The 24,537-nt window shown below is 41.6% G+C and overlaps 1 protein-coding gene across 2 annotated transcripts; it reads right to left on the bottom strand.

Moving 5' to 3' along the window:
- Positions 1 to 14,255: 14,255 nt before the first annotated feature.
- Positions 14,256 to 21,142, bottom strand: LOC124172830. Of its 2 annotated transcripts, XM_046552325.1 has the most exons (5): positions 21,051 to 21,142; positions 20,875 to 20,954; positions 19,366 to 19,445; positions 15,670 to 17,138; positions 14,256 to 14,499 (listed from the first exon to the last, which is right to left on the bottom strand). In XM_046552325.1, the coding sequence occupies exons 4-5, from the start codon at positions 16,993 to 16,995 to the stop codon at positions 14,464 to 14,466; spliced, it is 1,362 nt and encodes a 453-aa protein (XP_046408281.1). In that variant the 5' UTR covers positions 16,996 to 17,138; positions 19,366 to 19,445; positions 20,875 to 20,954; positions 21,051 to 21,142; the 3' UTR covers positions 14,256 to 14,463. The 2 variants fall into 2 exon arrangements, with proteins under 2 accessions (XP_046408281.1, XP_046408280.1); XM_046552324.1 differs by lacking the exon at positions 14,256 to 14,499 and having other exon boundaries at positions 15,122 to 17,138.
- Positions 21,143 to 24,537: the final 3,395 nt, after the last annotated feature.

Raw genomic sequence — 24,537 nt, 5'->3', positions numbered from 1 at the left:
TGTTTTGGTCTTATTTATTTTCATATCGAATGCCAATCTAATTGAAAAATGAACCCGATAGTATTCAATTGACACATCTGTCGGAATTATATAAATTCCTTACCTCCAACCATTAGACGACTTCGCTTTTCCATTCGGCTTTTAATTAATTTTTATAATATGCATTTCATTGACAGTTGAATATGATGGCCAATATTGATACCTAAGTAAATACGTAATCACGTGTTGAAGCTGAGGTTAATTTCACGGATAAATACCTTTGGCAACTGTGAGGAAGGTCAATGTAACATGAATCGACCCTCTTTCCTGGGGTACACCTTCACCTTTTTTACGTCTTCCTTCCCAAAGACACCTACTGAGAGGGAAATAGCCCTGTCCTCTTCAGTTTTCATACAAATGTACGCAGATTTGTTGCATTAAACCACTGATAAGGAGTACCACCAATTATGCGGTTAATGAATATGGCGAATCTCGGCAAAGGAAAGATTAGATCGAAAGCTATATTGTACAGGAAAGATATGGGTGCACATAGGCTGATCTAGGCGGCCATGGGGGCACGTGCCCCCCGCCAGACTCTTTAAAAATATGAACATTTTTTATACTTTACCAATATCATTGCGTTCATTTTGTATTACGAGGTATCCTCATGCTCCTAAGAACAAAATCCTGGATACGACCTTGCTTGTGCCCCTCCACCCCCGAAAGAAATCTCGTTTCCGCCCCTATGAATGCAACTATGTACTGTTTTGAAAAAATTCTCCTTACATACACTTAAGGGTTTTTAGGAGGGTTTTATTCACTCAATCAAAATACAAGAGTTAAATAACACACTGAATTCAATGCAATGTGCGCATGCTACGAGGCAACGTATTATTCAAGCATATAAATTATTCTGCAGATCTGCATTCCCTATCCTAGATATGTCGATAGGAAATTTTATCGATAGGTTTCTTTTTTTCCTACCCTATTAACTGTACTAGCTTGAAATTTTTGCCTATTACTGCGAAGAAATGTATGGTATCTACAGTATATCCATCCTTAGGCAAAACACAAAGAAACTGAATGGTTTACCATGCGGTAAAACTTGTCACGTTAAATTGTATCTGTGTGAAAAACAATGTTTTCTAATATCTAAGCCACAAAACGGACGTATTTTGGTCTTATTTATTGTCATTGCGAAGGTCAATAAGAAACCAACCAACACTTCTTTACTGGAACAATTTCATTACTCCTATCCCCGCGACGTAATATCAGGTTTAGGATAACAAATATTTCATTTATATATGCTCATAACATGTTCTAAGAAATGAAGTTTACAGATTCTTTTAACGTACTTGATTACTCAGAAAATATTAAATATTCTGAAAATCACAGAAAATTGCGATTCACAAAAGATTAACACAAGATTTCGTGAATTTATTCCTGAACAATGTAGTGAAAACTCTTCAGTACTATACAGCTATGCATATGGGTTCAGAAAAAGGTAAATAAATCTAATGTCGTTGTTACAGTTGAAGTTTTGGTCGAAAAAATTATGCATTTCATATATCGCTTTTTCAGACCTGTTACTGTAGTTGCTGCGATAAAGCTTTTAACGGTTTGATAGAAGGCAAGGTATTCATACATATTAAGTATTTTGTAGAACTGCATCCTCTTATCAAGATGTATCGATATGAAGTTATATCAGTCGGTGTCACTTCCTCCTAACATATAAACCGTACCTAACCGAACTTTTTGTCTATTAGTGCGATGAAATGTACGATATTTATAGTAAATCAATCTCTAGCCAACACCAATAAACTGGAAGGTATACCCACACGATTAAACATGCCACGTAAAATTGTGTCTGTGTGAAAAACAAAGTTTTTAAATATCTAAGCCGTAAACGGACATACTTTTGTCTTATTTATTGCCTTTGCGATAGCCAATCTAATTAGAAATTGAACTCATATGTATTCAATTGGCACATCTGTTGGAATAATAGGGATTCGTGGTAGGAATACATCTCCTTGGAACATGCCATTTATAACTTCGTGTGATGGAAAGATATTTCAAACGGCATAAACAATATTGACGGTCGTCAAGGGGACAGTAAGCGAAACACGCTAAACTTGAACCTCTTTTGGATGTTTATTTCTAAATTCTGTGTAAATCAGGTATAAAACGGAATGAAAATGCAGGAATAAGATAGTGCAATTCTCGTTCTTTCAAATGATCTGTGACTTAACTTAATGTGACCATTTCCACTAAATTTAACATGCAAAAACAATTACGTCTGCAGGCATTAAAAATTTAATTTACATGTATTTCTTATGGGAATGACTCATGGAACATTCCAGGAACTCATAAGCCCAAGAAGGTCAATAAGAAACCAACCAACTCTTCTTTACTGGAACAATTTCATACCTCCTTATCCCCGCGACGTAATATCAGGTTTAGGATAACAAATATTTCATTTGTATATGCTCATAATATGTTCTACGAAATGAAGGCAACAGTTTCTTTCAACGTCCTTGATTACTCTGAAAAATTAAAATATTCCGAAAATCACAGAAAATCAACCCCTCGTTTCTCCAATATATCCCCCAAAAAATTGAATTTTTCATTTTGAAGCCTACTATTTAGGTACTTTTCGTAAAAATTCCACCACTGATCCCTACCTCCACGAATCAATACTACGGAATTCCTGTGATCGACTGGTGGCCGCTAGAAGTACACCCATATAAACCCCAGTCATCCCCCTGAAACCCCCCAAATATGTATAATGTGACATTAACTCCCCTTTTTGGGACTTTCTGGCCGGCATAACGCCGCACTGCCCGTCCCCCCATAGGTCCAGATCTGGAATATTTGGTGAGGGCGGGCCAAATTAAACCATATGGGGAAAAACCTAAAAATCCCCGAGCACCACCGGAAACACCCCGAAAATTTACATTTACCTTTGTTACTCAGAAACTTTATTTCGTTGACACCATAGTTTTATATTTTACCGAAAATTAATTCAATGCAAACTAAATAAGGATATAATAAAAGCGTTAAATATATCATTTTCCTCTTTTGCGAGATTAAAAAAATATAAGAATATAGTCCTTATCACAGAGGTCACATTTAGCAATGATGGATATTCCGCTTGATCTTTTTCCCAGCAAGAAAAGTCAAATCGAAAATCCTGGAATTCGATAAATGACACAGTGTGTTTAAATACGGGGGAGGGCGTGGCGCTCCCTGGTGGCGGCTGATCACGTGGCCAATCAGCAACGAGACGGTTTTTTTTATCCCCACTGCGTGCCTTACCGCCTCCCTTAGCCGACTTCGCCTTTCCATTCGGCTTCTTATTTATTTTTTTAATATGCATTCCATTGGCAGTGTATATTATAGCCAATATTGAGGCCCAAGTAAATACATTACCTTTTGTTGAAGTTGAGGTTAGTTTTAAGGATAAATACCATACAAACTGAGAAGAAGGCCAATGAGAAATGACTCAACCCTCTGTCCTTTCTTTCCTGGGTCACACCTTCAACTTTTTTGGGTCTTCCTCCCCAAAGACACCTACTGAGAGGGAAGTAGCCCAACTCCTCTCCTTTTGATGGATATGGCGAATCTCGTCGAAGGAAAGATTAGATCGAAAGCTATACTGCACAAGGAAAGATTCGAAAGCAACTGTGTACTGCTTTCAGTGCATTCTCCTAATATATACTAAAGGGATCAAAGGGGAGTTTTTATCACTCACTTGAAATGAAAGAGTTAAATAACACACTGAATTCAATGCAATGTGGATTCTATTGTTGTTCCGTCGCGAATAACCGTTTATTTATTCAACGCCTTACTTCAGAGCAAAAATGTAGAACGACCAATCGGGAAAGCGTCAGCGGTGCTGAAAGGTACCTTCCGTGAACTTACGCGTGGGAGTTAGAGAAGCGTGTTTGGGGCACAGGAATATATGAGAATGAACCGATTATCAATGAAGCCACATGAAACGTGTGAAGCTCTCCGTTGACACTACCTCTACGCTCAGACAAGCGTTCGAATTTTACCATGGAGTGGAAGTAAAAGTGACTATGAAGCAATGATATAACTTTTCGAGGGTAGTTTTAATAACTTAATTCAAATGAAGTAGTTAAATAACACACTGACTTCAATGCAATGTGCACTATATTGTTGTTCCGACCAGAATAACTGCCTATTTATTTGACGCATTACTACATAACAGAAGCCCGAACGACCAATTTGGACCGCAATATTTCGCGCTGTGGTGATGAAAATGGTTTTGAATGTTGGTTGTTATGGTTAATGTTGTAGAAAAAATAGCCATCCTGGTTGTCACACCCATAAACTTTGTTCACGTTCCTGGTACAATCGACCGCGTAGCAGTGATGAATGTGGTTATATGAATATGCGTGAAAAGTACCCAAATAGTAGACATATTTGTGCATATAAGTCTACTTTTTGGGTACTTATCGCCACAATTCCACCGCTGATCCCTACCCAACGACTCATCCATATGGAATTCATGTGAACGACTGGTGAGTGCTAGAGATACAAACCTAGAAACTCAAGGTATCCCCATGAAACCCTCCAAAATTGTAAAATGTACCATTGGGTCTCCTTTTTGGAACTTCTCGCCGAAATTAAGCCGCACTGCCCGTCCCCTCACAGGTCTAGATCTGGAATATTTGGTAAGGGCGGGCCACCGTAAACCATACGGGAAAAAACACCTGAAAACCCCCGATCACCTCCTGGAAACTCCCCGAAAAATTAAATTTTAAAGGTCACCTTTCCGGATAGTTTTCGTCACTATTCAGCCCGTGTTCACCAACCCTACGGGTTATATAAAACTCCATATAACCCCGTGAAACTTCTCAAAACAATTATTTATTTTAAAGGTCGCCTATTCGGGTATTCATCGTCAGAATGCTGCAACTGTTACGGAACCCTACGACTAATCGGATCGGAATTTATGAGAACGATTGGTGACCACTAGTTGAACACAAATGTAACACTTCCGGTATTCTTTGAACACCCCCCCCCCCAAAATTACATTTTGCCATTACGTCTTCTTTTATGGGTACTTGTCGCCGCCATTACGCCGCATTACCAGACCCTTTCCAATCATCGCTACAGAATCAATGTGGAGCATTGGTGACCGCATGTATAACACACATTAAAACCCCTGCATCACCCCGGCGTCCTCCCGCGGAGAAGGGGACCCGTTATGGCGACTAAGCGGAGCAGCAGCGGAGGGGCCTCCTCACCCCCAAGGCGTGGAAGCCGCCCTTCAACAGGGAACGGCAAAGTCTCTCGGAGGGCAAACGCGCAGGCGCCGGGGATGGAAGTGGGGGATGGCGAAGACGTCCTTTACTAGAAACGGTGAAGCCGTCCCAAGGAACAAGCGGCGCAGTCGCTGGTGGTTTCTTCCCCCACGCCTCCCGCCCCCCACCAGGACCCCCCCCCCCCCGGGCGGCGATGCCGCTCTTTAACGAAGAACGGGTCGGCACTGCCACTGCCCTCTGGGCAACAAAGCCAACCCCTGACGAGGAATGGCGACGTCGAAGCCGTTCCGAGGACTGAGCGGGGTACCCCTGGAGGGGAATAGCAACTCCCTGGGCGGGAAAGCCGCCTCTCAACGAGGAATGAGAGAGGCAGCCGCGGTAAGACTCAATCGTGGCACGTGGCGCCCCCAACGAGGAAGAACTAAGCCGTTCCGATGGCTTAGCAGCGCAGCTGTGGGGGAGTTCCTTGCCCCTGGGCGGCGAAGCTATCTCAAAAATGAGGAAAGGCGAAGCCGCAGCGCAACCGCGGTTAGCGACTGTCCCCTCCGACCGACCGCGGCAGGGAACGGTGAAGCCGTTCGAGGAGGCGAAGCTGGCCGCGAAGGGGGTTCGAATTCTATTGCCACCGGGGACTTTGTGGACAGCGGAAGAAGGAACGGCGCTGCCGTGCCGAACAGTTTGCCTGCAAAGCAGTTTTGGAAAAGCCAAGGGTCCGCTTCTCTACCCCCTGGGAGGCGAAGCAGGCCTCTATCATTTTCGGGTCAGATTATTCGAATATAAATTCTTCGGACACTTACAAAAAAGACGGCGAAGCCGGACCAGGGGATTCTAAGTTAAAAATGGACAAGGATCTTATGACCGGTTTCTTACCAAGCTTGCATTTACATGATATTATGCATTACAGTTCGGAATAAGTAAACTTAGCCGCGGGGCGCCTCCCTTTCCCTTTGGTCTTGGCAAATTTGGGAGTGGAGCCTCTAGGAACGGCGAAGCTTTTATGAGGAGTTCGCTGGCGATGACGGACGTGGCGGTTGCTACCGTTACGCTACGGCCGCCGAAGCCGGCACCTAGAACTATAAAGATATAGTTACGAGGGACGGCGAACCGTTCCTATGAGTGTGCTGGAGAAGGTGGGCGCGGTTTGCGCTATCCTTTCTCACCGGAGGGCGATTACGGCCCCGAGGACTTTGTGCACAGAGCTTCGCGAAACAACGAAGCCGTTCCACAGAATATGCTTGCGAAGCAGTCCGTAGCGTAACAGAGGGTCCCTTTTCCTCCCCCCTTCCCTTTCCCGGTAATTTTGGGAATGGAGCTTCCAAGGGGTGTTTCTGCGAAGCCGGCAGAAAATCCGTCGGTTAATACATTTTATGGAATAATGTAATACATTCCAGGGGCCTTGACGTAGTTTCGTTGTTTGAACGATGAAATTGATTACCATATCTACTGTCAATATCTTCAACCGGATGTTGGCAACAGATAGTTCTCATCTCCCTTTTGTTACAGTTCTAAAAGTTAAACAATTCCAAAATCACATAAATTGCGATTTATAAAAGATTCACAAAACATATCTAGTACTTTCGGCCGAACGAGTCCTTACGAAGGCGTGTTTTTAACATTCCTCCTGGACGGAAAAGGGGTGTTTTGGACTTAGTCGACGATGTACGAGGCCTTTCCGAAGATTGCGACGCCGAAGCCGACCGTGACGTAACCGAGGGTTCGTGCTCCTTCACCATTTGCGTTCAGATTATTCGTAGAAAAAATTCTACGGACACCCACAAAATTAGACGGCAAAGCCGGATGCGGGGGTTCTAAGGGGGCGGAGCCCCCTAGCGAACAAAGCGAGTCTATATTATATACAACCCGATGTGTGACAGATACTTCACTCACTCATTGACCACTCACTGATTCACGTATACAAATTCCCGACCACTACCGGACGTGCTGGGAAGACTAAACTTTCACCGTGGGTGGAGAAAAAATATTCATCGGGGGAAAAGTCCGAAAACTTGAAAAAGTCGATCGGTTTTCGAAATATATCGATCCCAATTAACATTGGAGCCTTATGGGGCTAAAACATTTTCCATTCGTTGCCTACTTTCGAATGTCACGGGAAAGTGAAATTTCCATGACGGAAGCTAGATTTTTTGGCCGATTTTTCGATGTGAAACATTAAGCCATATTTTGTTTATAAGTATTTTTTATAATTTTTTTAAATTTCCAATGCTTTTCTTACGGGCCTATCTTTGGATTTTTTAAAACCAACGTTAAATGGTTGTAAGATGAAGTCCTTAATGTATGAGGTACAATATTTTTTGGTCGATTTGTTGGTGTGGTCGCATTTGCAACATTTTGATTAAAAGTATTTTTTTTAATTAAATTTTAAAACTATTCAAAATTTCCAATGCTTTTCTTATGGGCCAATTTCGGAATTTTTTTCACCAATTTGCAACGATCGTAGGAAATTCCTTTAAATGCAAGATACTTGAATTTTCATTCAATTATTTTGCTATATTCATGTATCCATAAGTGGAACGAATTTCGAGTAATTAACAATTATGTATTTTTATTGAAAATGCGACTCCGACAACGTTTGGTAACTTACAACACATCCGCCGTGAAGTTTGCATTCCCGCAACACACGATTTAAAATTTTTCTGAATTTATTTTTGCCACTTTCCGTCGTGGTATGCACACCAAATTAACGTGAGTGACGTCTTTCTCGTGCCCCTACGTGCCGCTCAAAGGAGAACGCAGAATATTTAATTTTAAAGGGTGACACCGTCGAAAAACTATGCTTGCACTACAGTTACAGAGCCGAAATTTTAATCGCAGGTAAACGATGCCGCGTTATACGGGATAAGCGCTTTGACTCCTCCGAAAACCCACGCGGACCTCCCCAAAAAAATAAAAATTACCTAATAAGTCGCGTGTTTCGTGTACCATTCATCCGAATTGAATAGTTTTTATTGATTCAGAATGGGAATTGTGTCAGGTACACTTACTCGTCATTTTCAATTGTCCGTGCCCATTTACACACCCGCAGTAAAACTTCAAATTTTAAATGTAAATTTCTTAACAAAATAGTAGTGGGAAAATGTTCATTTCATAACACGGACACCTAAACGCGATTTTTTTAAACCACTTCCCCATAACGTACGGCCACGAAATTCGCGTGAGTAATGTCTTCTTACAGCGCCTATGCACCGCTATGTGGAGAACAGGGAATTTGTAATGTATATGTGAGTAATAGGGGAAAATTCATTGCTACCCTAAAGCTACACCGCTGGGATTTTTATTTTGGACATGCGAATAGATTTTATACAGGGAAACCACTGGTAAATTTCCGTGGCTCCCTAGAAAACCTGGGAAAAAATATTTTTTGCCATAAATTGCATCTTTTTCTGTTGTTTTCGCAAATGTTTAGCAGCAACTCCGTTCTTCTATGACTCATCGCCACTGAATTTCTTAGAATGATTGTGACCGCAGTCAAAACACTCATAAAATCCCCTGAAAACCCCCCGGACCGCCTTAGGAACATCGTCATAAGCTAAAATAGCATAATCATGGCTAGCATGCGTCTACATTGTGCAACATTATCCCCTAGCAGCCTTTGTAAACGATAGGGCATAGCTGGTAGTCCGCATTCCTTGATGAGGAGTGAAAACCTTAGCTCCGAAGCTCCCCCCGCTCCAAGAACGACGGACGCACTCTGAGTAGTCAGAGGCGCGGAAAACTCCGAGAACCCTCGGACGACGAATCCACCCCAATACGTGGAGCAGCCGAACGGGTGTCTTAGGAGAGGGGAGGGCAACGATAACACTTGGGCGGTGAAGCCGCCCACAACCGAGGAACGGCGCAGCCGTTCCGAGGAGTCGACGGCCTGGGTGGAGACCGGGAAACTATGGGCGGCGATGCATCCCGTCAAGAGGAAGGGCGAGCCGTTCCGAGGAGTCGACGGCCTGGGTGGACACCGGTAAACTTTGGGCGGCGATGCATCCCGTCAAGAGGAAGGACGATGCCGTTCCCAGGAGTCCACGCCTCGGGGGGACACGGGCAACCCTTGGGCGGCGAAGCCGCCCTACATCGATGACCAGCGAAGCCGTTCCTAGGAACAAACGGGTATCTGTCGGAGGCCTAACTCAGCATTTGGGCGTTGAACCCGACCGCTGACGAGGAACGGCGAAGCTAGATGCGGGGGGGTTTTAGGGGGCGTAGTCCCCTAACGAGCGCCCTAATATATACATATCGGCGCCCTAATATATACATATATCGGCGAGGCCCTAATATATACATATATCGGCGAGGCCCTTATATATACAGCCGCTGGGGTAACTGACTCACTGATGGATAGAAATTCCCGAACACTTTCAGACGTGCTGGAGAGATGAAATTTGGCACGCGTGCGGGAAACCCGAAATGATCCGGAGGAAAAATCCGAAAACCGGAAGTTTCCGCCACGTGTCGTCGCTAGGTCGACAAAATGGCCGAAATTGCGCCTTTTCCGGGAACAGTTTTTCGGTTTTTATTTTACCGCGCGCGAACCGTGCCTGCCATTTGGATGTTTGATGCATTTTTTGAAAGCTGATAAACGTGGGCACGTAATAAAGTAATGTTATTAGTTTCTCATTAAGAAATTTGCAGCCAAAATGGCGACCAACAATTGGTTTTTCGAAAACAAATTCATACCTTCCGCTCCCCTCGACTTTAATTAAGATGTATGATAACAAAAATGATTTTTCTATATGCCCATATCATTGGCTACGAAATTTAGGTACCAATTTTCATTCGTCGTCTTCGGTTACTCAGCAAAAAATTAAAATATTCCGAAAATCACCGAAAATTACGATTTCAAAAATATTAACACAAGGTTTTGTCTATTTAAACCTGACCGACTTCTTTCAAACTGTGTAGTTACATACAGCTATGCATTATCATTCAAAAAACATAAACACTTAAGAAATGATTTAATGGATTTAACCGCGAAAAAATAAAAATGGCGGGCACTACTCACTTTTTTCGGGGACTGGTTTGCTTTTTATTGTATTACTCCTGAAATATGGATGTCATAGGGCACACTACTGTCAGATGTGATAGTAAATGAATGTGACCATATAGTATCGTAATCATTAAACCCCCGATACCCCCTAAAAATTAAAATTTGCATATAAGTAGCCTTTTCGGGTACTTTTCGTCACAATTCCGCCGCTTTTCCAATCCTTACCACTCATCGCTGCGGAATTGATGTGGACGATTGATGACCCCTGGCAGTAAAAACCTATTAACCCCCGGTAAACCCACGTACACCCCCCAAATAAATAAAATTTTGGATATTACTTTTGCATACTTTTATACAAATATATACATTTTGCATACTTTTTGGGTACTTTTCGTGACTATTCCAAGGCCCCCAACGACTCATCCCCACGGAATTTATGTGAATAGATGGTTACCGACAGGAGTACACACATTTAAACCCCCGGTATCCCCCTGAAATCCTCCCAAAATGTAAAATGTGTCATTTAGTCTCCTTTTTGGGAACCTCTCGCAAGCATGACGCCGCACTACCCGTCCTCTCTGAGCTCTAGATCCGGAATATATGTTGGGGGCCAGCCACCGTAAACCATACGAGGAAAAATACCCGAAAACCCCCGATCACATCCTGGAACATCGCCGAAAAAAAATTAAAAAATATAAACTCGCCTTTCGAATAGTTTTCGTCACAATTTGACGGGTGCCCCTGCCACTTACTTAAACCCCCGATAATCCCGAGAAACCTCCCAAAAACATATCTAATACATCGCTTCTCCAGGTAAAAGAATCTTCAGACCACTGTTCCGGACCCATAGGACTTATCAGCATGGAATTCATGAGAACGATTTGTGACCACTTGTTGAACACAAGTATAAAACCCCCTTGATTCCGTTGGAAACCCCCGCAAAAAAAAACTTGCCATTAAGACTTCTTTTATGGGTACTTATCGCCACTATTACTCTGCATTGCACTACCCTTTACAATCATAGCTACGTGATCACCGCATGCATAACACATTTAAACCCCCAAATCACCCTGGGCACCCCTCTCGGTGGAGAAGAGCATTCATGAGGACTAAGCGGAGCAGCCGCGGGGAGGCTCCTCAACTCCAAGGCGGCGAAGCCTTCCCACAACGAGGAACGGCGAAGCCGTTCCGAGGACTAACTCGCGTAGGCGAGGGGGAGCTTCAGTAGCCCCCGGGCGGCGAAGCCGCCCCTTAAACGAATAACGGTGAAACAGTTGCGAAATGCACTCGCCCTATGGGCGGCTATGGCGACCCCAGACGGAGAACGGCGAAGCCGTTCCGAGTATTAAGCGGGGTAGGCCGGGGGGCACACTGAACCCCTGGGCGGCGAAGCCGCCCTTTAGCGAGGAACGGCGATGCCGTTCCGAGGAATGAGTGGGGTGCCTCCCTACCCCCTGGCCGGAAGCCGGCCCCTAGCTTAGGTGAGATTTTTCGAACTTCGAAAGGCCTCAAACGACCACAAATGTAGACGGCGAAGCCGGAACCGGGGTTTTTAAGGGGCGGAGCCCCTTAACGAGCGCGCGGAGCGCAGCGAGTCAAACAGATGCCATCCATATGCCGGTCCGCTGCCGAGGGAATGGAAAAGAGAGATACCGCTGCACTCAGAGAGATGCCGTGAGGATGCACGAAAGTGCTGCCATCTAATGGCCGAAAGTTGAACTCGATCGAAAGAGTATTCCTACATTGCTTGTTTGGTATCTCTTTATCTCATGATTGTTTTAAACTACTCGGGATAAATCAGAGCACGTTTTATTTCATGAGGATAACTGTAATGACTCAGCATAAAACAAGAGACAGGCAAACACAGGAATACAGGCGTACACAAGACAACATATGAGAAATTCAGTACAACATTGCTATCCATCGGAGTCCAAAACAAACGCAAGAGTTCAAATCCAGGAGAGAAGAGGCCAATGAGTGAGCGAGGGTCGATACCAAGAGATTATTCAAAATTCCTTCAATGGTCAGAATTAAAAAATATCACAATAAAACACGCCTAACACAATCTACGAGGTACATCATTGCTATCCATCGGAGTCCAAAATAAACGCAGATTTCAAATCCAGGGGAGTAGAGGCCAATGAGTGAGTGAGGGTCGATACCGGGAGATTCATCAAAATTGCTGCAATGGTCAAGAGTTAAAAAATGTCACAATAAAAAGTGCGAAAAATCCACAGAGGAAAAATCATTCGCCTTGACCGGCGAATGATTTTTCCTCTGTGGATTTTTCGCACTATTTGTGCATTGCGGGTGACTCCGTAAAAAGTTATCACCGTGGCTGGTCCCGGTATACTTTAATAAGTCACAATAAAACACACCTAACGCAACACTCAATCTACGAGGCTCCAACACATCGAGAAAGGGAAAGATGGCTACCAGATGACAAGTCCATACCTACTGCTGTTGTCATTGGTAGTTCCGTATGTTCGTGAAAATCTTGAATACAGTAAATAATTTTAATAATATTAATAATTCTTAATATTTTATAATAATTAATGCGAGGATTTGCAGATATTTGTTTAGTATTAAACCACATCATGGAAAATATGGCATGCATAGGTGCAACTAGCAAAGGATGGCAAAAGGATATTTGGTACCTAGCGCATCCTGTCACACATTGCATCCTCATTGCATCCACTTCACATATAGATGCAGTATGGGCTGTGCCAGCTGGGATCACATTAAATGAGATGCTATTTCATTGAATGTGCTTCATTCGATGCAGTCATTCATCTACAGAGATAGGGCAACAAATATCGGAAGGAATAGTCCATCGATCCATAGTATATTGTGATGGTCTGAGGCCATCTCATATTTAAAAAGTAAAATTCCTAATGTAGAGAGCCGATCGTTGGAGGTGTTCGCGATTTTTGCAAGAAGGGTTTATTTCTCGGATTGAGAGAGAGAGTGAGTGAGATGGGTGCCCACAGTTGTGGAGGAGTGGTTCACAGCAAGGAGTCCGCCGTCACAGTGGAACCAAGAACATCTAACCAAGGCACGAGAACGCGGCCAAGAGAAGAGCGAAGAGAACTCTGCAATAGGTGGTGTACCGCGCAGTATTCGAGGGCAGGCATCATTGCTTCGTTGACACGCCTCAATCAACACCCAAGGTTCATGCAGGATCCATCCTCGCTCAACTAAAAAAAGCGTCGTGAGAATTCTCGTCGCCACGTGGGCCGATGGTTCCCACATTTTCAGTTATCATTGACTCCCTGCATGTATTTTTGGGTTTCGAACTCTCGAAATTTATCTCAGTGTGTTGTCTTCCTTTGGTCATTCAATCCTCATAAATAGAAGGCCAGAGACAGTGAACTTTAAGTGAAATTCTCCATTTCCGAAAGGGTGGCCATCACGGGCATCATATGAGGCGATGCCCTGCGCCTTTGCCCCCAATCTGGTATCCCATTTCAATTATTTTATATTTAAAGGAGACGCCGTGTATGTTGAAGAGGGTTATTTCGTTTCTTTCTCAATTTTTTTCATTAAATGCGATGTGAAAAGGGCATATTTTGTTTATCTTTCCAAAGTCGTCGAAACATCCTTCATTCGATCGCGTCTCAGAGTAGTAACGAGGCGTACGCGGAACCCGGGGAACAAAATCTGTGCCCTTATTTCATTCACGCGACAAAAGTCTGGTTGTGGAGGGGCATCAATCGTTCTTCGACCGAACGGTGTCATCGTCCGTCACGGCCGAACAGCACCACCTTTATTTAGTGGAACCCCGACTCATCATCCTCGGTCAAATCCCGTGGGGAAGGCTTAAAGGTCTAGCCTGAAAAGGGAAGGGAGTGTGTTGGGACCACTTCAATATATAGATCTTAACAAAAGTAAAATTTTTGAAAGGCGTGAATGAATAACATATAATTAGACCGAAAATAAAGAAATACAGTACAATTGTTCAACATATGGAAATTAAAAAAATCTAAAATCTCAAAATGTTATTACCAACCTAATGAAAGCAGTGAATTCCATGTAACAAACATGAAATTACTAAAAGACAAGTGAATATTAACAGTATGTAGCTGTAAAAATTTCAGGAAATAAAAGACTAATTAAGTTAACCCAACCGTACAAAAACTGAGAGGCTAGATGAAAATCTAATGAATGTAAACAATTTTCTTTTCAGGACTGGCTTCATCACGTCCTCCAAAGTATGTCAGGCCAAATACATCTCTGAAAGAAAAGATTAGAAATTAATTTATGCAACCGTGGAAAACCTATGCAACCACAACCAAAATGCAATGTTAACAATATGTCCAAATTCATAGTGAGATGAGATTTTACCCCTTTAACAAAACGGTGATGGCAATAACTAAACAAAAAGTTGTAAAATATTCTCAAACTAACCTCCGTTCTAAGAGAATCATTTATTTTACGAGTCAAAAAATGGCAAGACTAACAACTGTGTGGAAATATATATCACTAGAAGGATGTCTCATGGATTTGAATATTGACGATCTTTTACTTCCTTATATTATATTACCTTAAAATTTATAATATATCCCTCAGATAGGTGGAGTTTAATATTTTTAACAGTAAGCATCTTAAAAATACGATATCCATGAGCACATTATAGCAATAACACTCGTAATTGGTGATGGTTTTCCGGGTTTACACCGCGTTGATACATGCTTTGCGGACGACAGTTTCGGGCGCAAAACATGTATCAACGCGGTGTAAACCCGGAAAACCATCACCAATCAACTAACCGCGGAAGCCTCCGTAATAACAATCGTAATTTTTTTCAATGCAACTCGGAATATGAATAATTTAAGAATGTTAAACGAAACTTTATTGCCATTAAATATGGCGAAACGGCTATACTTTTCTTGCATAAAATAAAACTTCTCATAGACAACAAAGGACAAATTGTTAATATGTGCGAGAAGTTCCACTTCACCATAAAAAACTTCATGCATAAAAATATCTGCAATGAATGGCCCAATTATGGCAAATCTTGGAAAATTACATTACGAACAAATCTTTCAATTATTCAAAACTACGTTGATATTTAAATTTACGAATAAACGATTTATGTCCTAATAAAGCTTTTTGTAATGATTTTTAATATTTTGATTAAGACCATGACATACGTTAAAATTCCACGTAAGCACAACCATTATATATTCGGAAAGATTATTTTTAACATCCTAAACCAAATAGAAGTGAAAAAAAGACTCCAGACCAATGCCAAGACAAAAATGAATGTAATCCATCTCTTGATATTGTTTGTATTGGAATAGGAGCCAAAGGGATGCCAACGAAAAGGACAGGAAATAATTGATGCAGTGGAAATATTGAGAGAGGGGAAGTATAAGTGCGATAAATAGAGACAGAACTCACCCTCGCCTTGGCTAGCAGTGCAGGCATCACGTTTTTGGTGTAAAAAGAGAGGAGGAGAGGGACACGGTGCTGCAGTAAAGCTCTTGCTTCGATGGGTTTACTGTAGGTGAAAACACGAGGGACAACAGCGGCGAGGTAACATAACTTCGCCGACTGTATCCTCCGATCCAATGCATAATCGACATACCAATCAAATCCCCATCCCCTCTTCCTCCGCTCCTCCTCCGCCTCCTCTAGAGCCCTCATCCACTCCCACTCGCGTCCGACATCTCCCCTGCTATAAGGCCTCCACTCATTATCATAAACTAACTTGAGAGATAGTTGTGAGAGGGCCCAAGCTAGCTCAGTACATACGAATTTCTCACTATTAACAGAAGAAACATCTGCGCCCAAATATATGATCATACTCTCAAAATCACAAAACGAACACCATCCACTCCCATTTACCCGACTCCCATCCAAATCTACAACCTTCTCCTTCATCCTTTCAATGTTCTCAGATTCTAAATCCACCATCACCTTCACCCGATCATCCCCACTCAAAAACTTAATAATACACGCAGTACATTCATCTCCGTCATACAGTCTCTCATACAATCTCCGCATCACTTCCATTCCATTTCCATAAACTACCGCAGTCCTACGCAACATGGCGTCCACGCACTCCAGCCTAGCTGTGGCTGGATCAGGTGGAGGAGTTCTCACGTCAGACTCCCCTCCTATTCCAAACTTGACTGAGGTCACATCCTCCACTGTTGACTTCACGTCCTCCTCCAAGCGACGCAACCCTGTGTCAAGTGCACAAAGTTCCGCCTTGAGTTCCTCCAACGATGAGCTCAGCTGTCGCACAAGAGATTTCATCTCTCGCCTCAATGAGTCCACAGAGGACTTGAGAGATGCAATGTCACATTCTGGGCTAGCCACTGGTGTCACATGATCAGCGCTCCTACTCGACGATGCATCCAGACGACGCAAAATAACTTGGTCTCTCCTGTGAACCAACGTCACCAAATTCAGAATTTTTGACCGTTCTTCGTCATCAGGGAACTGCCGCACCATCTCTTCGGCTGAAGAAAGTGCATTCAGTTGACTCTCATCTGCAATGTCCGTATCAGCCCCTCTTGCTAATAACTCCTGCACCCAATCGGCCTTACCAAGTCCCACCCCAATGTGCAAGAATGTTCTTTGCCGCGCGTGCCGTACATCCACATCTTCCAACATGTTCAATAGCTCCTTATGCTGGAGAAATGAGCCATTCAGCAATCCAGAAAAGAGCCTCTCCACAACAAATTGCTCTGCGCCGCTAGTAGAAATGTTGCTTGCCATTATTTCGAAAGAATGAAATAATTACTTAAGAAAATGTTGGATTCAGAACACAGGGAGTTGCCAGTGGGAACCAGGCGTGATGGCGTTGGTCAGCGAGGAGTAACACACGGTCTTAGTGTTGCTAAGAAAGGATGAAATTTTGACTGCAAAGAAACAGAATGAATATGAAATTATAACCTTAAAAGTTGTCAATAGCAGAGTTGGAACATAACAACTAAAGCATAAGCGTGACTTGAGAAAAAATATCTCGCTTACCATGCAACCAAGAGTAAAAAGGAAAATGCTCCAGAATGGCATTCTTTAAACGCAATCAATCAAAACGATCGTTTCTTCATGGAACAAACGATTCCGCTGGAGACAAAAATAGATATAGCGACGCTAATAGGTATTCGGGACAGTTTGCTACGTGAAACCAAGCGGGTGTACCGATCGTATACTACGGGACCTAGAATTACAAGGGAAGGTAGGTTTATATGAAAATAGGGATGATATTCATGAAAATCTATGATCTGACATTATAAGATGGGAAAACAGAAATTAAAACAATAATTCATGTTCCTGAGTAATAACTTAATTTGAAACCCCCCAGCCTTAATTCCTAGCTGCGAACATGTTGGTACCATTCATTGAAAGTATGCTTACGCCAGGCTATCCACCTCAGGGTCGCAGCTAGGAATTAAGGCTAGGGGGGTTTTCAGACGCAACTAATACTTGGGTGCTTGAGATATTGCATACCCGCCAGGGTTAGTGGGAATTGCGGAGGCCTTCTGCCGGAAAAAATTAAGATATTATTGGTTCAAAATGGTATTTTTACGGCCTTCTGAGGAATATTTTATTAATCGTCGCACTATTCTGTAAGCAATATTAATCCAATTAAGTAAAATAGATTAAATTTAAAAATTTCTGTAAGCTCTGGGGGGGTTTTATCCCCCAAAATCCCCCTCCCTGCGCCACTGATCTTCCTCACTTCCTTCTCTCCTCTTAGAAATTCAAGTTACCTTTGCTCTTGGTTGTCCTCCCATCTATACCATCAACTATATAATATAACTGAACTTAACCTTCAGACTACATACTCGACTGCAAAACCTTGAAATAATTTGACAATGGAGAATAGCTACGTTTAAAATATCCCTCAGTCATGTATACATGCTGCTCTGCTTATCTCCCCCATATTTTTCTCTTATCCTCGGGGGTATTCTGGCCAGGTGAACAATCGCCGAGGGCCCCTACAACACTCACGTTTATAATGAAGCGAATATAAAATGTGTAATGCATACAAGCTGCTCTGCTTATACCCCTTATATTTTTCTCTTATCTCCAAAGGGAGTTCGGCCAGGTCGGCAATTGCTAAGGGCGCCCACAACACTTGCGTTAATTGTGAAGCTTATATGAAAGGTCTATTCAAATAAAACCTCGATTACCTGAACCTGAGTCCTTTTTGGTATAAGAAATTCTACTTTTCATTACATATTTCATTTAATAGGTAGTGTCAAATGACGATACAACAAATAAATGAAATGAAGGAGACAGATGAGAACCTAAATTTTTTCGAAAGGGTCATTCGAAAAAGTTAATTTAGATTTCATTGCAAATTTCACAGGAGCTGCTTCACTATATTGATAAAAGAACCATTGTTCGAGGGAAGTTTATTTTCAACCTCAACCAATCGCTCAGCAAAAATGCCTTACAAGTGACAGGCAGGTACAGCGCAGACATGGAAAAAGCGTGTCCCCAGCACCTCACGTGCTATTCATTACTGACCATAAGTTCTTAGTTTAAAGGTAGCAGCCATCTCATAAGTTGCATAGCATCAATTAATTCTCTTGCCAAGTGCGTGCTGCGGAGATAAATCCAGAGAACTTGCCGAATGGATTAAGCATTGAGAAGTCTTGAAATTTATCCCGACAAAATATTTTTAATGCCTTAGAGCTTGAATATGAAACAGTGTGAACCAGTACATCTATTCCATTCCCATCCAAAACAAAATAAAGTACTGTAAAACTTGAGGAAGTGTTCTGGTCCATGACAATGATTGTCACCTTATAGCTGACGCTGCGCAACGGCTCCTCGAGCTATTTCAACAGAACATTCTCGATCAACCGCGGTGTTATTCCGATCTAGTGCAGTGTGACTTCCCTCTTCAAGTAAAAATTAAGAGATGGCTAGGAGGAAAGGGTTTCTACACGACTATGAGCTTCAGGACAAAGGCGAAGTTCACAGGAAATAATTCACGGCAACATCCTATGAAGAAGGTTCGGTAAAGCCAGCCCACAGGCACGACCAATTCCTCAATCGCTGATATTGGATATCACCGATAGAATTGGACAATTCCAAGAAAGGCGTAGAATAAATGAGTTTGCAATTACTTACCCAATAGGTTAGTCAATCTGGTTGTAATCGCTTTTCGCTCCTCTCTTAGCTATTCTATTTCCAATGCAGAGAAGGCAATCCTGAAACGAATAAAATTACTTCTGTTACCGAGTTGGGAAAATTATTATACTCGTATGAAGCAAACCCTCAATACAAATTGATGGAAAGTTCTTCTTAGATAACAGTAGTTGAAGAAAAAAATGGCGGAGCAATTCGTCAGACAAAACTTGAAAGAGATCTGCTCGTACTGTTTCATAGGGTGAGGCCTGTATACCCACAGAGAACGGTCTTATCTAATCTTTTGTGACGCATAAAGAATTGAAGTGTAGGGATTGCCAATTCACGATAATACCAGTCAACGCTCGGGCAAAAATAGTTGCGATTCTCTTAACTGAAAATGATGGATAAGAAGAATAGATATCACTCTTAACGGTTTTTCTTCGGATTGCTTGAGAGTTTTGCAAAATTATTGAGATATGGGATCACGAGATGAAGATGAAGGTAATGGATTTTTAGCTGAATGCACTGGTTGGCCTCTATCCCCACGGACAATGCAGATACGAAAGCTGATAGGCGTTGTGCTCACAATTCATCACTGAAGCGAATTATTGCCAGAGAACTGCAAAACCTTTTATATTAGAACAACGATTTGAATCCAAACGTAAGCAAGTTTTATTAAATAACAGCATTTAATAATGATTACACATAAACTGTACTGACATAAAACATTGTTTGCAGGTACCTGTTTGTTGATATAATTATTTCTAACATAATGATAAGATAATCCGTAACGTGGTTGAGAGAAGGAAGCCGGTTTAGCTGTTTTCGGATTTTAGCGATACGAACGAAGTACAATTGATATTTGTATGCATAGCTTCATAAATGAAGGTGATATGCGAATCTAACTGGGTCCTCTAGTGAATAATAATAATAGTTAATTTTTAAGACTTTCGTGTCCTTATTACTCAAAAATATGAAGATTGCGATGATTATTGACACTTTAAACAGTCATTGTAAAAGTATTAAGAATTTAAAAAACGCATCTGTCTCTCAGATCACATGCCAAAATTTCGAACGCCTTTATGGGTCAAAAATGTATCCGAGTTTAAAAACCAAAAATAATCAGCTCATAAGAACTGACTAATGATGGCCTCTGATTAATATGGTCTAGAGATCTCAAAAGCTATTTTTACGCGCATTCTTTACGATAAGACTATTTCCCATGAATAGAAAACTGAAAATTTTGTTTGAATAGAGTTTCGGAATATCGTATTCAGTCTGTAAACTTTCGAACAATTATGTAATACACGGTGGCGAAAAACGTTCTATGGATATAACACAAGAAATATTTTCCCTGCATACTTACCATACATTACGTTCTAACTCTGTTGGTCGAATGTTTTAGATTTAATATTGCACTTAAAAGGCATGCTTATTTTAAGTAAAGCAATCGCGCTGTAATGCACAATTCAAAGAAAACTTAGATGAAATGCGTTTGCATATACTTACCCAATAGTTAAGGCAATCTAGTTGAAATTTGTATTCGCTCCTTCCACTGCTCTCCTATTCCCAATGCAGAGAAGGCAATCCTGAAACGTATAACACATTACTTCTCTTAATTACATGGGAAAATTATTTCACTCTCACGAATCAAACCTCTTCTTTCAATGCCTTTCTAAACTTACATAAATCTCGATCCAAAATGATGGAGTCATTCTTCTCAGACAAAAGGATTTGAACGACAAGATGGCGGATCAGTTCCTCAGATGCAACTCAAAAGAGATCTGCTCGTCCTGTGGCTTAGGAAAAGGCCTTTACACCCACAGAGAGCGAGCAGCCTTATCTTATCTTTTGTGCCTTATAAAAAATAGAGATGAAGGGATTACCAATTTTAAAATACTGGCAATCAACGCTCGGGCAAAATAATTGCGATTCTGTTGACTGAACTCAGTGGATAAGAAGGATAAATATCACTTTTAACGTTTTTTCTTCGGATTGGTTGTGATCTTTTGCGAGATTTTTGATATATGAGATAACGAGATGAAGAATAAGGCAATGGATTTTGAGCGGACCACTCAAGGGCAATCGGAGCTTCCCAATTACTCCATAGAAGGTGCCGTCATCGGTATTACTGAACACAGTGTGAGAGCTCCATGTTAGTGACTACGGGCTCTTAAATACCAATTTATATTATAAAACTGTACCCATATGATTGCTCAAGTTGACGCTATTTGGGTAACTTGACTGCACCAAGCTGTTTTTGCGAAGATGATCACAAAAAAAAATTCTGGTGCCATTTAACGTTACTCATTTTCACCGTCTGTATGTAATTTGCTATTTGGCAACTAAAAAATTGATATGTCTTTGAAAATTGATGACGTAATTTCGCCAGCAGGCTGCGCCGTCGCAGAAAAATGTATTCGCGTTGGATTTTCTCCGTGTTTAAGCAGCAGTGCGCAGGCGATTGCGCATTGGTTGTCGTTTATGGGAAGCTTAGGTATGATGGAAGCAAGAATGCAAGAGTAGCTGAATTGGGAGCGATGATTGCCATTAGTTTCATTATTCAATATTATTTTGAAGTTTTAATCATAATTAACTCGAGTATTTTCTCAAAACAAGACAAATGTCAAACTCTAAATTAGATTACGATCACAAAAGGGCCGTGGATTACCATAGCACACATCCGTCATCGGTATTACCAGATGAATACAGTGTAAGAGCTCCTTGCCAGTGACTACGGTCTCCTAAATACCAATTTATATAATATAAATGTACCCTCATGCTTGCTTAAGTTGAAGCTATTTGGGTAACTTGGCTGCATATAGCTGTTTTAGCAATGACGATCCCAAATAAATTTTTCTGATATCGTTTCACGTTACTCATTTTCACCGTCTATATGCAATTTGCTATTTTTCATGCAGACTATGAGGGTTCTAGGTGAACCCTTCAAAGGATACAACATACCGGGACCGGGAACCATGCCCGTGGATTAAACGCCCGATCACCCGGGGAGGGGCTGGAGAGGAAGGGAAAAGGAAAGAGGCGCCGCCGCGATGGGAGCCCGTCGACGCCTCTGGGAAAGGATAGGAGCGGAAGGGAGGGGACGAGGGAGAAACACCCCAACGCTATAGAAGCGAAGGAGGCCCTAATATTAGCGAAACCAAGCGTAAGCAATTAGTGTTCAACCGATCCTAGTGGATTTTCCTATGAGGAAGAAAAATCCGTCGATCGAATCAGTAACCTATTTTTCATGCAGTTGGATTTAGGAAATAAATAATTATAGTTGTAATTCTGCATAGGCAAGTGCAATCACTGATGACACATCAACGACTTTTATCGCCACATTTAAATTTCAACGCAATTAACAGCTGAGAAGATAATTTTGAGGAATGATGTAGCGCGAAAGTTTAAAAACAACATGCGTATTGCCCGATTATTGAAATCATAAATCGACCTTTCCCGGGCCAATTTTCAGGAGCTGACGACTCTCAAATTTCATTTGTTTTCGCAATGCAGAGCTGTCAAAGCCAATATTTGCCGATGGGGTTAGATCTTTCGTTGCGTCGACGCAACGCAATGCTGTGAAGGCACCTTAGTGACCTGTACATTGCACATGATTGCTACAAATTTAATTGACAACACAATTTTTAAGGTAAATTACATAAATCGTAAAACAAAACTAACATTTTATTTTTTCGTATCCAGTGGCAAAAAAATTATTTTCTGCAGTTTGATACCTCACTTTTTTCAATTTATTTGAAAACAATTTTTTTAAATTAAAACAATGCGTGACACTCTGCTGCCAAATTACTTTTGAAAATATTTAAAGGTAATATAAAATATCTAAATTAATATAGCAAAAAATGAAGGACAAAAAATATAGTCCAATGAATTCACACTTCACTTGGGACAATATCTCTCCTTTTATTAAATTCGAAATCTCAGCTGCACTTTGACATATACTCAGACATAAATTAGACCTCATAAACTCAATGGCAGTGTTATTAAGAAGTTATCTTCGTACAGTGTCTGAAATCAGTCGTCAGTGACACGAACGCGCAGCTTTATCTCCCACCCAATTCGATAACTCCGTTTTATCTGCTTTTTATCTATAGGTACTGCAAATACGGCGACCAATGATAGCATGTGATTCACTCGTTATCGGCCTTGCTATCCCACACGAGGGAGGCCACGACTCTCTTGAAAAGTTCCTTTCGCGCAAACCTACCCCACATTCCCCATCCACCAGATTGATAACCCGACTGACCGAGCTCGACTTAACCAAGAATGCCTTTCAGTGCGAAAACAGTACTTATATGCAATGCCGAGGGGCACAAGAATGGCCCACTATATGCCAATTTATTCATGGTTTACCTTGAAACAAGTTTATTTAATGCCTATCCATGTTAAAAATTCCCCATTGAAAACACCCATTAAAATTCCTTACAGGGAATTAGCAATGGGGACTGCCATTTCCTATCGGGACACCAATTCCCTATAGGGACAGGTATTCCCTATAGGAACAGCTATTCCCTATAGGGACAGCTATTCCTTATAGGGACTGTAATTCCCTAATAAAACAGAATGAATAAAAACAATTGTTCTATTGATATGAATTTAATACTAAATTAAACATTTTTACATTATATAATATAAATTAGTCGACAGGCTTGCCACGCTTTACATTATATGCTACTTTTCAGTAGCTTCTTCCTTCGGTATTTAGCCATGTCACAACTTTTGGTGGCAAATGCCTTGGTGATAACATGCTTAAGTCATGTAGGTTTCTCCGTTTTCAGGTTGTCATCCTGACTCCAGGCTCTCTCCATTATCCCTGCAAATAAATGTGGAATATTAATAAAAACAACCATTTTATACCATTTCCTATGCACCCATCATGCAGAAAATCCACCTATTTATTCCATTTATGCATGGCATCATGCTTTCATATTTAATCACTCCCACCCTAACGCATTCATAGTTATGTGCATGCGTCAACGTGGAAAACAAAATGCTAGGCTCAACTTCTTAACAATTATGTTGAAATAAAACTTTTGGGCTATGTCGCCGCGTCAGATTTTGGGTGGCCCCAACGTTTCCCGACCGATGCAGGTCGCTTTCTCAAGGGAATCTGAAGAGGTGGGATTTAAAATTGGTATATATAGGTATACG

The sequence above is a fragment of the Ischnura elegans genome, assembly GCF_921293095.1.
Source record: "Ischnura elegans chromosome 13 unlocalized genomic scaffold, ioIscEleg1.1 SUPER_13_unloc_3, whole genome shotgun sequence".
NCBI classification, from domain to species: Eukaryota; Metazoa; Arthropoda; class Insecta; order Odonata; family Coenagrionidae; genus Ischnura; species Ischnura elegans.
This window is presented reverse-complemented; position numbering and strand designations above follow the sequence as displayed.